Source organism: Cherax quadricarinatus, chromosome 17 (assembly GCF_038502225.1).
Source record: "Cherax quadricarinatus isolate ZL_2023a chromosome 17, ASM3850222v1, whole genome shotgun sequence".
Taxonomy (NCBI): domain Eukaryota; kingdom Metazoa; phylum Arthropoda; class Malacostraca; order Decapoda; family Parastacidae; genus Cherax; species Cherax quadricarinatus.
Genome location: NC_091308.1, coordinates 1,427,559 through 1,445,901, shown reverse-complemented (window position 1 = coordinate 1,445,901; position 18,343 = coordinate 1,427,559). Strand labels below are relative to the sequence as shown.

Genomic DNA, 18,343 nt, shown 5'->3' with positions numbered 1-18,343 from the left:
TTTTATTTGCTTTTTGTATAATTGTTTAGTAGGTGCATTTGCCTTAGCTTTGGCCTATTCTAAATATAAATGAAGCTTTCTGCTGATTCCACTTCATAAACAATAAGGCACTACTGTATAAAAAACATTGGCTTTCTAGTTGGTAGGTATCCCCTAACATGGAAATCTCACGATTTTTCCCCATATATTTTTTCTCATACCAGATTCATACCTCATTTCAAGCTAGTGTGTATTGAAACTTAATACAATTTACTCAGCAGCTAGCTTTTGTGATAGTTAAACTTTAAGAAAAGGTTTTTCTTTTTAATTCATTTGATACCCTCTAATATTTATCCTTGCATTTTCAGATGTTGTTCCCAGTCGTGGTTTCAAAACGCAACAGTCTATTGAACGTGAAGCTCTCAGACAGTCAACAGTTACAGATAGGTTGAGAGATGGATTGAAATCAAGACAGCGGTCAGTAGCAGCTAGGACACTTCAACAAGAGACAGAGCACAACACCAAACTTAAGAGTAAGACATGGGGAGAAGCCATAACATATATTTTTTAATTGAAAGAAATCTTCTTTCAACAAACTGGCCCAAAAAGAAAAATTTAGTGATGTATACAGGAGAAGGGGTTACTAGCCCCTCGCTCCTGGCATTATTAAAAGAAATGTTTGTTTAAAGATTGTAGATTATCAAAACCTGAATATAACTGTGGAAAGATAACTGAAAAGAATGGTATTTTATCTCTGGTGTGTTGAAGTGCACAGTTTGAAGCTAAGTACAATTACCCAGTCTTGCATAGGCCTTTATTTTTTTTTTTCATCACATTGGTGGTTTTCCACCAAGGAAGGGTAATTCAAAGAAGGAAACCCATTCACCAACAGTCAATAGCTATTGTTATAGAAGTGCACAGACATTATGCAACTGGTATTTAACTTGATGGGTTTACAGAAACAATAATAGTATTTAAAACAATATTTTTGTACAGGTTTAATGGCCGAGGAGGCCACAGAAGAAGGCCGCAAAGCCTTGAAGGTGGCATTTGCTGAAGGATACCTGGCAGGTGATCCTCAGAAACACCAGTCAAGGGCGATGAGGTGGATACGAAACTTGCAGCAAGTTTTAGCTGTTGTAGTATTCATAGCCATACTATTCTCTTTGATGGGTGAGTACTTTATATTCTGTGCTTGCTATTGTTGTTTAACCTTTAAACTGTCCAAACGTAGATCTATATTCACCTGCGTAGCGCTCTGAATATTTTGAAAAATACTAATTTTTTTTTTTTTTAAATGAAGAGTGAATTTTTATAAATGTTATAGGATAAAAGAAAAATTTAGGGCCAATACTTACTGAGAAAGGTGGGCTGGGTATGAGTAGTAGGGGGGTTGAAGAGGGTTGGAATAGTTTTAAAAATGCAGTAGTAGAATGTGGGGCAGAAGTTTTTGGTTATAGGAGGGTAGGTGCAGGAGGAAAGAGGAGTGATTGGTAGAATGATAAAGTAAAGGGTGTGATAAAAGAGAAAAAGGTAGCTTATGAGAGGTTTTTACAAAGCAGAAGTGTTATAAGAAGAGTAGAGTATATAGAGTAAAAGAAAGGTGAAGAGAGTGGTGAGAGAGTGCAAAAGGAGAGCAGATGATAGAGTGGGAGAGGCACTGTCAAGAAATTTTAATGAAAATAAGAAAAAATTTTGGAGTGAGTTAAACAAGTTAAGAAAGCCTAAGGAACAAATGGATTTGTCAGTTAAAAACAGAGAAGGAGAGTTAGTAGATGAGAGATGGAGGTATTGGGTAGATGGCGAGAATATGTTGAGGAACTTTTAAATGTCGACAAAGAAAGCGAGGCGGTAATTTCATACACTGGCCAGGGAGGTATACCATCTTTTAGGAGTGAAGAAGAGCAGGATGTAAGTGTGGGGGAGGTACGTGAGGCATTACGTAGAATGAAAGGGGGTAAAGCAGCTGGAACTGATGGGATCATTACAGAAATGTTAAAAGCAGGGGGGGATATAGTGTTGGAGTGGTTGGTACTTTTGTTTAATAAATGTATGAAAGAGGGGAAGGTACCTAGGGATTGGCAGAGAGCATGTATAGTCCCTTTATGTAAAGGGAAGGGGGACAAAAGAGATTGTAAAAATTATAGAGGAATAAGTTTACTGAGTATACCAGGAAAAGTGTACGGTAGGGTTATTATTGAAAGAATTAGAGGTAAGACAGAATGTAGGATTGCAGATGAGCAAGGAGGTTTCAGAGTAGGTAGGGGATGTGCAGATCAAGTGTTTACATTGAAGCATATATGTGAACAGTATTTAGATAAAGGTAGGGAAGTTTTTATTGCATTTATGGATTTAGAAAAGGCATATGATAGAGTGGATAGGGGAGCAATGTGGCAGATGTTGCAAGTATATGGAATAGGTGGTAAGTTACTAAATGCTGTAAAGAGTTTTTATGAGGATAGTGAGGCTCAGGTTAGGGTGTGTAGAAGAGAGGGAGACTACTTCCCGGTAAAAGTAGGTCTTAGACAGGGATGTGTAATGTCACCATGGTTTAATATATTTATAGATGGGGTTGTAAAAGAAGTAAATGCTAGGGTGTTCGGGAGAGGGGTGGGATTAAATTATGGGGAATCAAATACAAAATGGGAATTGACACAGTTACTTTTTGCTGATGATACTGTGTTTATGGGAGATACTAAAGAAAAATTGCAAAGGTTAGTGGATGAGTTTGGGAGTGTGTGTAAAGGTAGAAAGTTGAAAGTGAACATAGAAAAGAGTAAGGTGATGAGGGTATCAAATGATTTAGATAAAGAAAAATTGGATATCAAATTGGGGAGGAGGAGTATGGAAGAAGTGAATGTTTTCAGATACTTGGGAGTTGATGTGTCAGCAGATGGATTTATGAAGGATGAGGTTAATCATAGAATTGATGAGGGAAAAAAGGTGAGTGGTGCATTGAGGTATATGTGGAGTCAAAAAACGTTACCTATGGAGGCAAAGAAGGGAATGTATGAAAGTATAGTAGTACCAACACTCTTATATGGGTGTGAAGCTTGGGTTGTGAATGCAGCAGCGAGGAGGCGGTTGGAGGCAGTGGAGATGTCCTGTCTGAGGGCATTGTGTGGTGTAAATATTATGCAGAAAATTCGGAGTGTGAAAATTAGGAGAAGGTGTGGAGTTAATAAAAGTATTAGTCAGAGGGCTGAAGAGGGGTTGTTGAGGTGGTTTGGTCATTTAGAGAGAATGGATCAAAGTAGAATGACATGGAGAGCATTTAAATCTGTTGGAGAAGGAAGGTGGGGTAGGGGTTGTCCTCGAAAAGGTTGGGAGGAAGGGGTGAGGGAGGTTTTGTGGGTGAGGGACTTGGACTTCTAGCAAGCGTGCATGAGCGTGTTCGATAGGGGTGAATGGAGACGAATGATATTTGGGACCTGACGATCTGTTGGAGTGTGAGCAGGGTAATATTTAGTGAAGGGATTCAGGGAAACCGGTTATTTTTATATAGCCGGACTTGAGTCCTGGAAATGGGAAGTACAATGCCTGCACTTTAAAGGAGGGGTTCGGGATATTAGCAGTTTGGAGGGATATGTTGTGTATCTTTATACGTATATGTTTCTAAGCTGTTGTGTTCTGAGCACCTCTGCAAAAACAGTGATTATGTGTGAGTGAGGTGAAAGTGTTGAATGATGATGAAAGTATTTTCTTTTTGGGGATTTTCTTTCTTTTTGGGTCACCCTGCCTCGGTGGGAGACGGCCGACGTGTTGAAAAAAAAAAAAAAAAGGAAGCTTCAGTACTTTGGATAACTTATTGCATTTCAAATTTGTGAATACAGAATCTTACAAATTTGTAGGATGACTGTATACAATTTTAGTTTTGCATGATTTTTTAATGTTTGTGATTTTATCATAAACACTATAATTATATGTGTAATTCTTGTTTATAAAATATTTTAATTTTGTATGTGTACATTGTTGCAGGTGGCATGGGAGGATCTTTATTTAGGATGCATGTCGGAAATGGGAACGAGGTCCATCCAGAAGAAATTACCGTTTCATTTGAGGATGTAAAAGGGGTAAATGAGGCATTTTAATTTCACTTTTTTTTTAAGAATTGAATTACACATGTACATACTTTATGCAAATTCTTGCCTTGCACTTAGTAATATTGGTAGTGCTTAACAGGTGGATGAAGCCAAGCAAGAACTGCAAGAAATTGTTGAATTCTTAAGAAACCCTGAGAAGTTCACTTCTTTGGGTGCTGAGTTGCCAAAGGGTGTTCTCTTGGTGGGCCCACCAGGTACTGGCAAAACACTTCTTGCTCGAGCTGTAGCAGGGGAGGCTGGTGTTCCTTTCTTCCATGCTGCTGGCCCTGAATTTGATGAAATATTGGTTGGACAGGGTGCTCGTAGAGTGCGTGATCTTTTCCGTAAGTCTTCATTCTTTATTTTGTCAGATTTGGATTATCTGTAACATTTTCCATTGACAGTTGATCATTAATTACCTGACAGTTGGTAATTCTGAATTTAACATTATTATGTCATCTTCATCAATCTGGCACTAAACAGATAATGCTAAAAATGGAATGTTCAGCAAAAAGGAGCCATAAGGCTGATGTGATCATCTGAACAATCAAAGATCTACTCTATTTATTTAATACAATACCATGTTGCTTTGACAATTTTCTTCTTCTTATTCTTTTTAGTAATCTTTACAGGAAAAGGGGTTACTAGCCCATTGTTCCCGGCATTTTAGTTGACTTTTACAACACGCATGGCTTACGGAGGAAAGATTCTTATTCCACTTCCCCATGGATATAAAAGGAAAATTAATAAGACCAAGAACTATTAAGATAAAATCAAAGAAAACTCAGATGAGTGTGTATAAATAAATGTGTACATGTATGTGTAGTGTGACCTAAGTGTAAGTAGAAGTAGCAAGACATGCCTGTAATCTTGCATATTTATGAGACAGACAAAAGACATCAGCAATCCTACCATCATGTAAAACAATCACAGGCTTCGTTTTACACTCACTTGGCAGGACGGTAGTACCTCCCTGGGTGGTTGCTGTCTACCAACCTACTACCTACAATAATAATATTTATAATAATATTTATAATAATAATATATTTATAGATGGGGTTGTAAAGGAAGTAAATGCTAGGGTGTTTGGGAGAGGGGTGGGATTAAATTATGGGGAATCAAATTCAAAATGGGAATTGACACAGTTACTTTTTGCTGATGATACTGTGCTTATGGGAGATTCTAAAGAAAAATTGCAAAGGTTAGTGGATGAGTTTGGGAATGTGTGTAAAGGTAGAAAGTTGAAAGTGAACATAGAAAAGAGTAAGGTGATGAGGGTGTCAAATGATTTAGATAAAGAAAAATTGGATATCAAATTGGGGAGGAGGAGTATGGAAGAAGTGAATGTTTTCAGATACTTGGGAGTTGACGTGTCGGCGGATGGATTTATGAAGGATGAGGTTAATCATAGAATTGATGAGGGAAAAAAGGTGAGTGGTGCGTTGAGGTATATGTGGAGTCAAAAAACGTTATCTATGGAGGCAAAGAAGGGAATGTATGAAAGTATAGTAGTACCAACACTCTTATATGGGTGTGAAGCTTGGGTGGTAAATGCAGCAGCGAGGAGACGGTTGGAGGCAGCGGAGATGTCCTGTTTAAGGGCAATGTGTGGTGTAAATATTATGCAGAAAATTCGGAGTGTGGAAATTAGGAGAAGGTGTGGAGTTAATAAAAGTATTAGTCAGAGGGCAGAAGAGGGGTTGTTGAGGTGGTTTGGTCATTTAGAGAATGGATCACAGTAGAATGACATGGAAAGCATATAAATCTATAGGGGAAGGAAGGCGGGGTAGGGGTCGTCCTCGAAAGGGTTGGAGAGAGGGGGTAAAGGAGGTTTTGTGGGTAAGGGGCTTGGACTTCCAGCAAGCGTGCGTGAGCGTGTTAGATAGGAGTGAATGGAGACGAATGGTACTTGGGACCTGACGATCTGTTGGAGTGTGAGCAGGGTAATATTTAGTGAAGGGATTCAGGGAAACCGGTTATTTTCATATAGTCGGACTTGAGTCCTGGAAATGGGAAGTACAATGCCTGCACTTTAAAGGAGGGGTTTGGGATATTGGCAGTTTGGAGGGATATGTTGTGTATCTTTATATGTTTATGCTTCTAGACTGTTGTATTCTGAGCACCTCTGCAAAAACAGTGATAATGTGCGAGTGTGGTGAAAGTGTTGAATGATGATGAAAGTATTTTCTTTTTGGGGATTTTCTTTCTTTTTTGGGTCACCCTGCCTCGGTGGGAGACGGCCGACTTGTTGAAAAAAAAAAAAAAAAAAAAAAAAACCATGTTGCTTGCCTCTTTGCATGTTTATTTTCCTGTTTCCTTTTACATTCTTGCTAGCAATTGCATATTAACATTCATCTTTTCCAAAACTTCCAGTATTTTTATGCTAGGAAGTGGTGATTAATTTGCTTATGGGATAATCAAACTTGCATGAATAATTTCCAACAAGCATTTTGAGGTATTCTTTAAAGTTTTTAGAAAATAAGTGAAGAGTTTGTCAGTATGATCATTGTTTGAATACTCTATACATAGATAACAAGGAATAAGTGATGTAGGGTGAAACAGAATGATGATAATACATAACTAAAAATCTTGCTCAGTGGAAATGCAGACATAAGCTTTTATTTATGCTTTACATACACAAGTTAAAAATTTTTACAAGTGTCTCGAGAGCATATAGGTGTTATCGGCACACACACAAGCTATTACTTTATGTGGATTTAACCCAAAATAGCTCAATAAAGTAATAAAAAAGTATGACCTATTACCATTGGGGTTTTAACTTCTTTAAAACTTCTTTCAAAGCAGTCCTAACAAAAAACTTTAGAGAGATTTAGGTTCAGTGTATGATCTGTCTTAATAAGCTTAGTTTTTATTATTTGCGTCTTTATTGTCTAGTTTAACCCTTAAACTGTCCAAACGTAGATCTATGTTCACGTGCCTGGCACTCAGACCTTTATTTTCTCCATTTGAAAGCATGTAAAAAAAAAAACATAGATCTACATTCAAAGTGCTACGCACGTGTACGTAGATCTACGTTTGGACAGTTTAACCCTTTGACTGTTTCAGTCGTATATACACGTCTTACGCACCACTGTTTCTGACGTATTTGTACGCATAAATTCTAGCAGCTTCACATCAAGTGGGAGAAAGCTGGTAGGCCCACATGTGAGAGGATGGGTTTGTGTGGTCAGTGTGCACCACATAAAAAAAATCCTGCAGTGCGTAATGAGAAAAAAAAAACTGACCGTTTTTTTGGGGGGATTAAAATGCCGACTTTGAGGTGTATTTTTGTATAGTATTTATCGTTGTATTCTCATTTTCATGGTCTCAGGTGATAAAATGGAAAACATGTTACAGAAATAGAGATGATTTTGATTATTTTCACGATGAAAACGACCTTGAAATTGAGCTCAAAGTAGCGGAAATGTTCGATTTTTACCAATGTTCAGAAGTAACCAAATCACACCAATCGTCCAATACACTTCAACTGGGGAGTCTAATATTCTTTCATTAGTGCACTGATATTATTTATACCATTTTTACAATAATGCAGTAGTCTGCATAACAGTAAATTTTGTATTTTTTTGTATGAATAAAAAATCAAAATAGAAATCAATAAGAGGGGCCTAGAGATGTGACTAATGAACAGAGGATATGTTATTTTAGTGCCAAGAATGTCTACATTGTTTATTCTGGACCCTATTTTGAAATTGGCATCTTTTTTAATTTGCGTGAAATTGGCCAAATTGCCAATTTCTGACCACTTTATTGAGTAGTTCAAATCGGTAAATGGGCGGTTTCTTGTACTCAACTGATATAAAAAATGGAGTTCTAAAGAAATAGCTATGAGTTTGGTCAACTGAAACAATGGAATTGGCCAAAAACAGGGCTCAAATTCGGCAAAATCGCTGATGCGTATATGTCTCCGAGACCGCTAACTTTGCGGGAGCGTAATTCCGTGAGTTTTTGACCAAATTTTGGACTTTTGGTGTCATTACCATCGGGAAAAGATTCTCTATCATTTCATAAGAAAAAATAATTTTTTTTTTTTTTTTTTTTTTTTTCCCAAAAAATTTATTGACATAGAATGACAGTTTCAGAAAGGGGCTTGCGACAGTCAAAGAGTTAAGGATTAAAAAGATTCCAAGGCAGATTATTTTCCCTATATTTTTGTTCTTCCATTTAAAATGTTGCACTAATGTGAAGCCAAATCCAGCATGTGTAGAATTTTTCTCTTAAATGTTTGAGGTGTTCCTTCAAGAAATATTATACCTTATTGAAGGTCAAATATCTAGGAACAATTTTACAGCTTAGGGAATAATATTTAAAAAATGGAAAGAGAAACATAGTATGTATAAGATTATATTTTACTGCTTAGTCAACTTACCTTATTTATATTTTACTGTTATATTTTAGGTGCAGCCAAGATGCGTGCCCCTTGTGTGATTTTCATCGATGAAATAGATTCTGTTGGTGCTAAACGCTCCAACTCTGTGTTGCATCCATATGCCAATCAGACAATTAATCAGCTGTTATCAGAAATGGATGGGTTTCACAAGAATGAGGGTGTTATTGTTTTGGGGGCAACTAACCGTCGAGATGATCTTGACAAAGCTCTGTTACGACCTGGTAGATTTGATGTGGAAGTCCAGGTCAGTTAATTTTGTTTCAGTAGTCTGATAATGCATTGCATAAAATATGGGCTTTCTTGTGCACTGAATAAATACTGTTAATCTGTATTTGTAATGCTGTGTGTCTTTTCAGTAATGCATGCAATACCAGCAAGATTAGATATGGACACATGTGCAACACCTCAGCATTTTTGTTACAGTTAGCTTGTGGCTTTTTCAGTTTGTTGCAGAGGTGATATGTGAAAACAGTAAAGATCAGGTAATCAATCTCTCAGCCTTGCAGAACTATACACAGAAGATAGTGGAGGATAAGATAATCAACCAGAAGCTGTTGTTTATAGCCTTAATCTTGATGAATCAGATTAAAGTACAGTAGACCCCCGGTTTTTGTATTTAATCCATTCGAGAAGGAGGCAGTTGGAGGCAGTGGAGATATCCTGTTTAAGGGCAATGTGTGGTGGAAATATTATGCAGAAAATTCGGAGTGTGAAAATTAGAAGGTGTGGAGTTAATAAAAGTATTAGTCAGAGGGCTGAAGAGGGGTTGTTGAGGTGGTTTGGTCATTTAGAGAGAATGGATCAAAGTAGAATGACTTGGAGAGCGTATAAATCTGTAGGGGAAGGAAGGCGTGGTAAGGGTCCTCCTTGAAAAGGTTGGAGGGAGGGGGTAAGGGAGGTTTTGTGGGCGAGGGGCTTGGACTTCCAGCAAGCGTGCGTGAGCATGTTAGATAGGAGTGAATGGAGACGAATGGTATTTGAGACCTGACAAGCTGTTGGAGTGTGAGCAGGGTAATATTTAGTGAAGGGATTCAGGGAAACCAGTTATTTTTATATAGCCATACTTGAATCCTGGAAATGGGAAGTACAATGCCTGCACTTTAAAGGAGGGGTTTGGAATATTGGCAGTTTGGAGGGATATGTTGTGTATTTTTATACATATATACTTCTAAACTGTTGTCTTCTGGGCACCACTGCAAAAACAGTGATTATGTGTGAGTGAGGTGAAATTGTTGAAGGATGATCAAAGTATTTACCCTGCCTCTGTGGGAGATGGCTGACTTGTTAAAAAAAAAAAAAAGTAATGTGTGTACTGTTAATGCTGTATTGTTAATGTGTGTACTGTTTATAGACCTAGCTCTGTTGCTCACTTAATATATGATATTGTAAGCATATTATCAGGCTTTTATATGCATTTAAAAGTGGAATTACTAGCCCCTTGCTTCCGGCATATTAGTCACCTCTTATGACACCCATGTCTTACTGAGGAAGAATTCTGTTCCACTTTCCCATGGAAATAAGAGGAAATAAATAAAAAAGAGTAAGAAAATAGAAGAAAACCCAGAGAGGTTTTTTTTTTTTTTTTTTTTTAAAAAAAACCGGCCGTATCCCACCAAGGCAGGGTGGCTCAAAAAGAAAAACGAAAGTTTCCCTTTTTAAATTTCGTAATTTATACAGGAGAAGGGATTACTAGGCCCTTGCTCCCGGCATTTTAGTCACCTCTTATAACACTCATGGCTTACGGAGGAAGAATTCTGTTTCACTTCCCCATGGAGATAGGAAATAAACAAGAAAAAGAACTAGAAAGAAAATAGAAGAAAACCCAGAGGGGTGTGTATATATATGCTTGTACATGTATGTGCAGTGTAAGTAGAAGTAGCAAGACATACCTGAAATCCTGCATGTTTATGAGACAGAAAAAAGACACCAGCAATCCTACCATCATGGAAAACAATTACAGGTTTCCGTTTTACACTCGCTTGGCAGGACGGTAGTACCTCCCTGGGTGGTTGCTGTCTACCAACCTACTACCCAGGTGGTAATGTCTTATTGTGCATAATTTATGAATTCATCTTTATTATAGGTATGTAAATGAAAAAAAAACTTGTATGTAGGGTTCACTACTATCTGCAGTTTCAAGCATCTGTGGTGGGTTTTAGAACGCATCATCCGTGGATACGGGGGGACTACTGTATATAAAATATGCAATAACTTTTGAACAGTTGAAACTTTGGAAAGTTTCCAGACAGAATCAAGAGAGAAGTGTAGCTCACAGAGAATGTAGACACACTGAGAGAAAGAAAATGATGCATGGACTCAGAGCTTAGGCTGTGATGGCAAATCAAGAGCCACATAACAAATTTTTGGGTATAATTTGAAACGGCTGTATTAGCAAAGCACTGAGGAGTGAAGCACCATAAACCAGGGGCCCTTTTGTATGTTAATGGAACACTGTGTAGGGTATAGGAAACCATACCCCCGGCCGGGATTGAACCTGCGGTCATAGTCTCAAAACTCCAGTCCGTCGCGTTAGCCACTAGACCAGCTAGCCACAATAAGATTCATCCAATTAGGTATATTTCTACACCATAGGAAGGTTAGCACAGGCACCACTGTGACCACAAATGCAAGTTTTTACAGACGAATCTCCAGCTAGCGTGGCTAACGCGACGGGCTGGAGTTTTGAGAGACTATGACCGCGGGTTCAATCCCGGCCGGGGGTATGGTTTGTTTGCAATCGTGTCATTACGATTTCTTGAGTTAGGGTATAGGACTTACTTTATAAACAGTGTGTAAAATAGTTGTTTGCGATTTGTGGAACTAAACTATAGCATACGTATTTTTATTTAGAGTAGTACCAGCATGAATGATGGTATGGGTTCAAGTCATTTGAATTTTAATCTCTGGACTTCCGAAAAGGCAGTGAGAGATTAAATAATAGATGTTTCCTTCTCTGGATCACCCTGGGAAATAGCCAGTGTGTGAAAACAAAAATATTTCTGTTAAGAATTATTGTGTATTTTAGTAGGTCCTCCATAGGACCTTTATTTTTTTTTTTTATTATCACACCGGCCGATTCCCACCAAGGCAGGGTGGCCCTAAAAAGAAAAACTTTCACCATCATTCACTCCATCACTGTCTTGCCAGAAGGGTGCTTTACACTACAGTTTTTAAACTGCAACATTAACACCCCTCCTTCAGAGTGCAGGCACTGTACTTCCCATCTCCAGGACTCAAGTCCGGCCTGCCGGTTTCCCTGAATCCCTTCATAAATGTTACTTTGCTCACACTCCAACAGCACGTCAAGTATTAAAAACCATTTGTCTCCATTCACTCCTATCAAACACGCTCACGCATGCCTGCTGGAAGTCCAAGCCCCTCGCACACAAAACCTCCTTTACCCCCTCCCTCCAACCCTTCCTAGGCCGACCCCTACCCCGCCTTCCTTCCACTACAGACTGATACACTCTTGAAGTCATTCTGTTTCGCTCCATTCTCTCTACATGTCCGAACCACCTCAACAACCCTTCCTCAGTCTTGTGTAAAAGAGCTTTGAAAGCATCTCTCTCGTGAAGTGAATGTTAATATGAAATTTAACAACTGGAGGTGTTGCAGTGCAGTGCCCTCAGAGATTATCTTGTTTATGTATATCTGAGAGAAGAAGGGTGGCATCCATCAAGGGGTCTTTCAGAATCATCACACATTTTTGCTAGCTTTCCATATCTTTTCAAAAGTAATTAGATATTGTCGGTTGCAGGTTCCTATTCCAGACCTTGCAGGGAGGAAAGAGATCTTTGAATACTACTTGGGTAAAGTAAAAGGTGGAGATGACATTGATAAGAATGTACTCTCCCGAGGCACAACAGGCTTCACTGGTATGTATTTACTTCAATTGTAATCATACATATAACATTTATTTAAGTAATGCATGTAGAGACAAAGATGAAGCTTTATATACAAAATTACTGAACATGGATGTGGGATTGGGATGAAATAGAAGCTGTAGCTGTATTTGAAGTCCATATTTTGTAATGTTTTAAGCAAGTTTGTAGAAACAGTTTAAAAAACTTTAATTCTGTACTATAATTGAATTGATTGTTAACCCTTTCAGGGTCCAGAGGCCAAATTTCAAAGTGTGCACCAGTGTCCCATAATTTTCAAAAAATAGTTTTGTTATTTTTCTCATGAAATGGTAGAGAATCTTTTTCTGAAGGTAATAAAGCAAAAACTACGAAATTTGATGGAAAATTGACAAAATTATGCTCTTGCGAATTTTGATGTGTCAGCGGTATTTACGCATCGGCGATTTTGCCGAATTTGACTCCCATTTTAGGCCAATTACATTATTCCAGTCGACCAAATTCTTAGATATTTCACTAGTATTACTTCTATTCTATCGATTGAGCCCAAGAAATCGCCAAGTCAACTGTTTCAGCTACAAAATAAAGTGATTGGAAATTGGTAATTTGGCCAATTTAATGCAACGTTCAAAATATTCCAATTTCAAAATAGGGTCCAGAATAAACAATGCAGGCATTCCTGGCACTAAACTAACATTTCCTCTGTTCATTAGTTATGTTTTCAGGCTTTACAAATGAATTCCATTTTTATTTTTTATTCACATAATGAATTTTTATTCAAACCAAAAAATAGAAGATTTACTGTTATGCAATATTGTAATAATTGTATAAATAATATCAGCACATTTATGAACGTATATTAGACCAACCAGCTGGCGTGTATTAGACATGTGAGGTCATTTGTTCACTCTTGAACATCGGCAAAAATTTAACATTTCCGCTACTTTGGGCTCAGTTTCAAGCCATTTTCAGTATTAAAACCAATCAAAATCATCTCTATTTCTGTATTGTATCTTCCATTCTATCAAATGAGACCAAGAAATCACAAATACAACTATAAAAAACATACGAAAAAGCACTGCAAATTCGCTGTTTCAATCAAAAATTATGGTCTCAGTTTTTTTCTATCATTATGCACTGTGTGCTACAGGATTTGTTTTATGTGGTGCACACATACTACCTAGATGTATTCTCTCATCTAGGCCCAAATTTACCGCTCACAGCTTATCAGTGTGAGCTGAGCTCATGGCGTAGATCTACGGTTTGGACCTTTATTTATTTAACCCTGAAAGGGTTAAATAATGCATAGAATAGTAGCAAAACTGAGCTGCATGTAGATCTAAAGAAACTGTATATAGTGCTTTACATATAGTACTGTATTTCTTTACATAGTGTATCTTGTGTCCAACACTTAGTCCTGCTCACCTAGAGTAGCCTCTCATTGCTTAGTGACATATTCGTTTACCAATGCCTCGGACTTACGACAGGCTCTGACCAGTATTCATACCTAAATAATTTATATTAGAGCTAATTTCCTTTATTATCTTTACTGTATTTCAACATACAGTCCACTACTGTATAAACATTTAAATCTATACCAGAAATTTTATAAATGGTGTAAATGTGACCTTAAAACAATATCAGAGATGGTTGACACAAACTCACTGCCATTATGCAGTGGAACCCCGGATTTCGGCTGCAGTCCCTTCCAGAAGATCAGCCTAAATCTGAAAAGGCTGAAAACCGAAGTAATATTTCCCATAAGAATTAATGTAAATACAATTAATCTGTTCCAGACACCCATAAATATTAAGAAAAAATACATTTTTTAAAGATTAGCTGTAGTTTTACATACACAAAGCAATGAGAACTAAATAAAATGACTAATGAAATGGATGAATGAACATTTAACATCACATTTACCTTTATTGAAGATTCTTGTTGGCATATGGAAGACAGGGAGGAGGAAACAAGGAGAACTGATTATTGTTTGGAAGGGAAATCCCCCTCCATAAGGACTTAAGGTATCAAGTACCTATCTGGGGTTACTTCCTTTCTTTGTCTTTTATGGGCGTTAGGACCGGCATGAGAGTCACTGCACCCCTGTCGCACAAAAAAAATGTCCAGAGAGGTCTGTTTCTGGCATGTTTTTAAGATTTGTCTGAAGTGGGACAAGGTTTTGTCACTGAACACGTTGCAGATATGGCTTGTTTCAGCTTGGTCAGGGTGATATTTCTCCACAAAACTTTGCACCTCACTCGACTTTGCACAAATGTCCTTAACCCTTTGACTGTTTCGGTCGTATATATACGTCTTACAAGCCACCGTGTTTGACGTGTATATACTCATAAATTCTAGTGGCTTCAAATCAAGCAGAAGAAAGCTGGTAGGCCCACAGGTGAGAGAATGGGTCTGTGTGGTCAGTGTGCACCATATAAAAAAAATCCTGGAACACCCAGTGCATAATGAGAAAAAAAAAATCCGACCTTTTTTTTAATTAAAATGCCAAATTTGTGGTCTATTTTCGTATAGTATTTATGGTTGTATTCTTGTTTTCTTGGTCTCATTTGATAGAATGGAAAACATATTATAGAAATAGAGGTGATTTTGATTGGTTTTACTATGAAAAGAGCCTCGAAATGGAGCTCAAAGTAGGGGAAATGTTTGATTTTTTGCCGATGTTCAAAAGCAAACAAATGACATCATTTTCCAATAAATGTCCAAGTAGCCATTCTAATATGCAGTCATGAATGGATTGACATTATTTGTACAATTATTACAGTATTGCAGTAGTCTGCATAACCGTAAATCTTCTATTTTTTGTTTGCTTAAAGCTTCAAATAGAAAGCAAGAGTAATATCAGAGGGGCCTGGAGATGTGACTGATGAACAAAGAAAATGTTATTTTAGAGCCAGGAATGTCTGCATTGTTCATTCTGGACCCTATTTTGAAATTGTCATATTTTTTAATTTTCATGAAATTGGCCAAATTGCAAATTTCTGACCACGTTATTGGGTGGTTGAAATTGGTAAATGGGCAGTTTCTTGTACTCAGTCGATAGAAAAAATGGAGTTCTAAAGAAATAGCTATGAGTATGGTTGACTGGAACAACAGAATTAGCCAAAAATAGGGCTCAAAGTGGGCGAAATCGCCGATTCGTAAATATCGCCGAGGTCACTAACTTTGCGAGAGCGTAATTCCACCAGTTTTCCATCAAATTTCATTCTTTTGGTGTCATTACCATTGGGAAAAGATTCTCTGTCATTTCATAAGTTTTTTTTTTTTTAAATTTTGCGACCCCATGAGACACCTCAGGATTTGGGGTTGTGACAATCAAGGGGTTAAAATAGTGACTTTGTGGTGTATTTTTGAATGGTTTTTATGATTGTAGTCTCGGTTTCTTGGTGTCATTTGATTGAATGGAAGAAATACAATAGGGCCCCACTTATATGGCAAGTTAGGTTCCAGGCTACCACCGTAAAGCAGAAATCGCCGTAAAGTGGAACACCCTTTTTTGCTCTTATAAATGTATATAAATACAAGATAGGTAGTAGGTTGGTAGACAGCAACCACCCAGGGAAGTACTACCGTCCTGCCAGATGACTGTGAAACAAAAACCTGTAACTGTTTTGCATGATGGTAGGATTGCTGGTTTCTTTTTCTGTCTCATAAACACGCTAAGATAACAGGGATATCTTGCTACTCCTACTTACACTTTGGTCACACTTCACAGACACGCACATGCATATATATATATACATACATCTAGGTTTTTCTCCTTTTTCTAAATAGCTCTTGTTCTTTTTTATTTCTTCTATTGTCCATGGGGAAGTGGAAAAGAATCTTTCCTCCGTAAGCCATGCGTGTCGTATGAGGCGACTAAAATGCCGGGAGCAATGGGCTAGTAACCCCTTCTCCTGTATACAATTACTAAAAAAGAGAAGAAAAACTTTATAAAACTGGGTTGCTTAAATGTGCGTGGATGTAGTGCGGATGACAAGAAACAGATGATTGCTGATGTTATGAATGAAAAGAAGTTGGATGTCCTGGCCCTAAGCGAAACAAAGCTGAAGGGGGTAGGAGAGTTTCAGTGGGGGGAAATAAATGGGATTAAATCTGGAGTATCTGAGAGAGTTAGAGCAAAGGAAGGGGTAGCAGTAATGTTAAATGATCAGTTATGGAAGGAGAAAAGAGAATATGAATGTGTAAATTCAAGAATTATGTGGATTAAAGTAAAGGTTGGATGCGAGAAGTGGGTCATAATAAGCGTGTATGCACCTGGAGAAGAGAGGAATGCAGAGGAGAGAGAGAGATTTTGGGAGATGTTAAGTGAATGTATAGGAGCCTTTGAACCAAGTGAGAGAGTAATTGTGGTAGGGGACTTGAATGCTAAAGTAGGAGAAACTTTTAGAGAGGGTGTGGTAGGTAAGTTTGGGGTGCCAGGTGTAAATGATAATGGGAGCCCTTTGATTGAACTTTGTATAGAAAGGGGTTTAGTTATAGGTAATACATATTTTAAGAAAAAGAGGATAAATAAGTATACACGATATGATGTAGGGCGAAATGACAGTAGTTTGTTGGATTATGTATTGGTAGATAAAAGACTGTTGAGTAGACTTCAGGATGTACATGTTTATAGAGGGGCCACAGATATATCAGATCACTTTCTAGTTGTAGCTACACTGAGAGTAAAAGGTAGATGGGATACAAGGAGAATAGAAGCATCAGGGAAGAGAGAGGTGAAGGTTTATAAACTAAAAGAGGAGGCAGTTAGGGTAAGATATAAACAGCTATTGGAGGATAGATGGGCTAATGAGAGCATAGGCAATGGGGTCGAAGAGGTATGGGGTAGGTTTAAAAATGTAGTGTTAGAGTGTTCAGCAGAAGTTTGTGGTTACAGGAAAGTGGGTGCAGGAGGGAAGAGGAGCGATTGGTGGAATGATGATGTAAAGAGAGTAGTAAGGGAGAAAAAGTTAGCATATGAGAAGTTTTTACAAAGTAGAAGTGATGCAAGGAGGGAAGAGTATATGGAGAAAAAGAGAGAGGTTAAGAGAGTGGTGAAGCAATGTAAAAAGAGAGCAAATGAGAGAGTGGGTGAGATGTTATCAACAAATTTTGTTGAAAATAAGAAAAAGTTTTGGAGTGAGATTAACAAGTTAAGAAAGCCTAGAGAACAAATTGATTTGTCAGTTAAAAATAGGAGAGGAGAGTTATTAAATGGAGAGTTAGAGGTATTGGGAAGATGGAAGGAATATTTTGAGGAATTGTTAAATGTTGATGAAGATAGGGAAGCTGTGATTTCGTGTATAGGGCAAGGAGGAATAACATCTTGTAGGAGTGAGGAAGAGCCAGTTGTGAGTGTGGGGGAAGTTCGTGAGGCAGTAGGTAAAATGAAAGGGGGTAAGGCAGCCGGGATTGATGGGATAAAGATAGAAATGTTAAAAGCAGGTGGGGATATAGTTTTGGAGTGGTTGGTGCAATTATTTAATAAATGTATGGAAGAGGGTAAGGTACCTAGGGATTGGCAGAGAGCATGCATAGTTCCTTTGTATAAAGGCAAAGGGGATAAAAGAGAGTGCAAAAATTATAGGGGGATAAGTCTGTTGAGTGTACCTGGTAAAGTGTATGGTAGAGTTATAATTGAAAGAATTAAGAGTAAGACGGAGAATAGGATAGCAGATGAACAAGGAGGCTTTAGGAAAGGTAGGGGGTGTGTGGACCAGGTGTTTACAGTGAAACATATAAGTGAACAGTATTTAGATAAGGCTAAAGAGGTCTTTGTGGCATTTATGGATTTGGAAAAGGCGTATGACAGGGTGGATAGGGGGGCAATGTGGCAGATGTTGCAAGTGTATGGTGTAGGAGGTAGGTTACTGAAAGCAGTGAAGAGTTTTTACGAGGATAGTGAGGCTCAAGTTAGAGTATGTAGGAAAGAGGGAAATTTTTTCCCAGTAAAAGTAGGCCTTAGACAAGGATGTGTGATGTCACCGTGGTTGTTTAATATATTTATAGAT

General features: G+C 37.9%; 1 protein-coding gene across 3 annotated transcripts in view; it reads left to right on the top strand.

Moving 5' to 3' along the window:
* Window positions 1-18,343, top strand: part of YME1L (ATP-dependent zinc metalloprotease YME1L) — a 100,320-nt gene that overhangs the window by 26,537 nt on the left and 55,440 nt on the right. For all 3 annotated transcript variants that reach the window (XM_053773370.2, XM_053773372.2, XM_053773371.2), the window contains exons 5-10: window positions 348-512; window positions 976-1,152; window positions 3,958-4,052; window positions 4,162-4,405; window positions 8,478-8,713; window positions 12,227-12,344. In XM_053773370.2, the coding sequence (XP_053629345.1) occupies window positions 348-512; window positions 976-1,152; window positions 3,958-4,052; window positions 4,162-4,405; window positions 8,478-8,713; window positions 12,227-12,344 (1,035 nt within the window). The remainder of the gene's footprint in view (window positions 1-347; window positions 513-975; window positions 1,153-3,957; window positions 4,053-4,161; window positions 4,406-8,477; window positions 8,714-12,226; window positions 12,345-18,343) is intronic.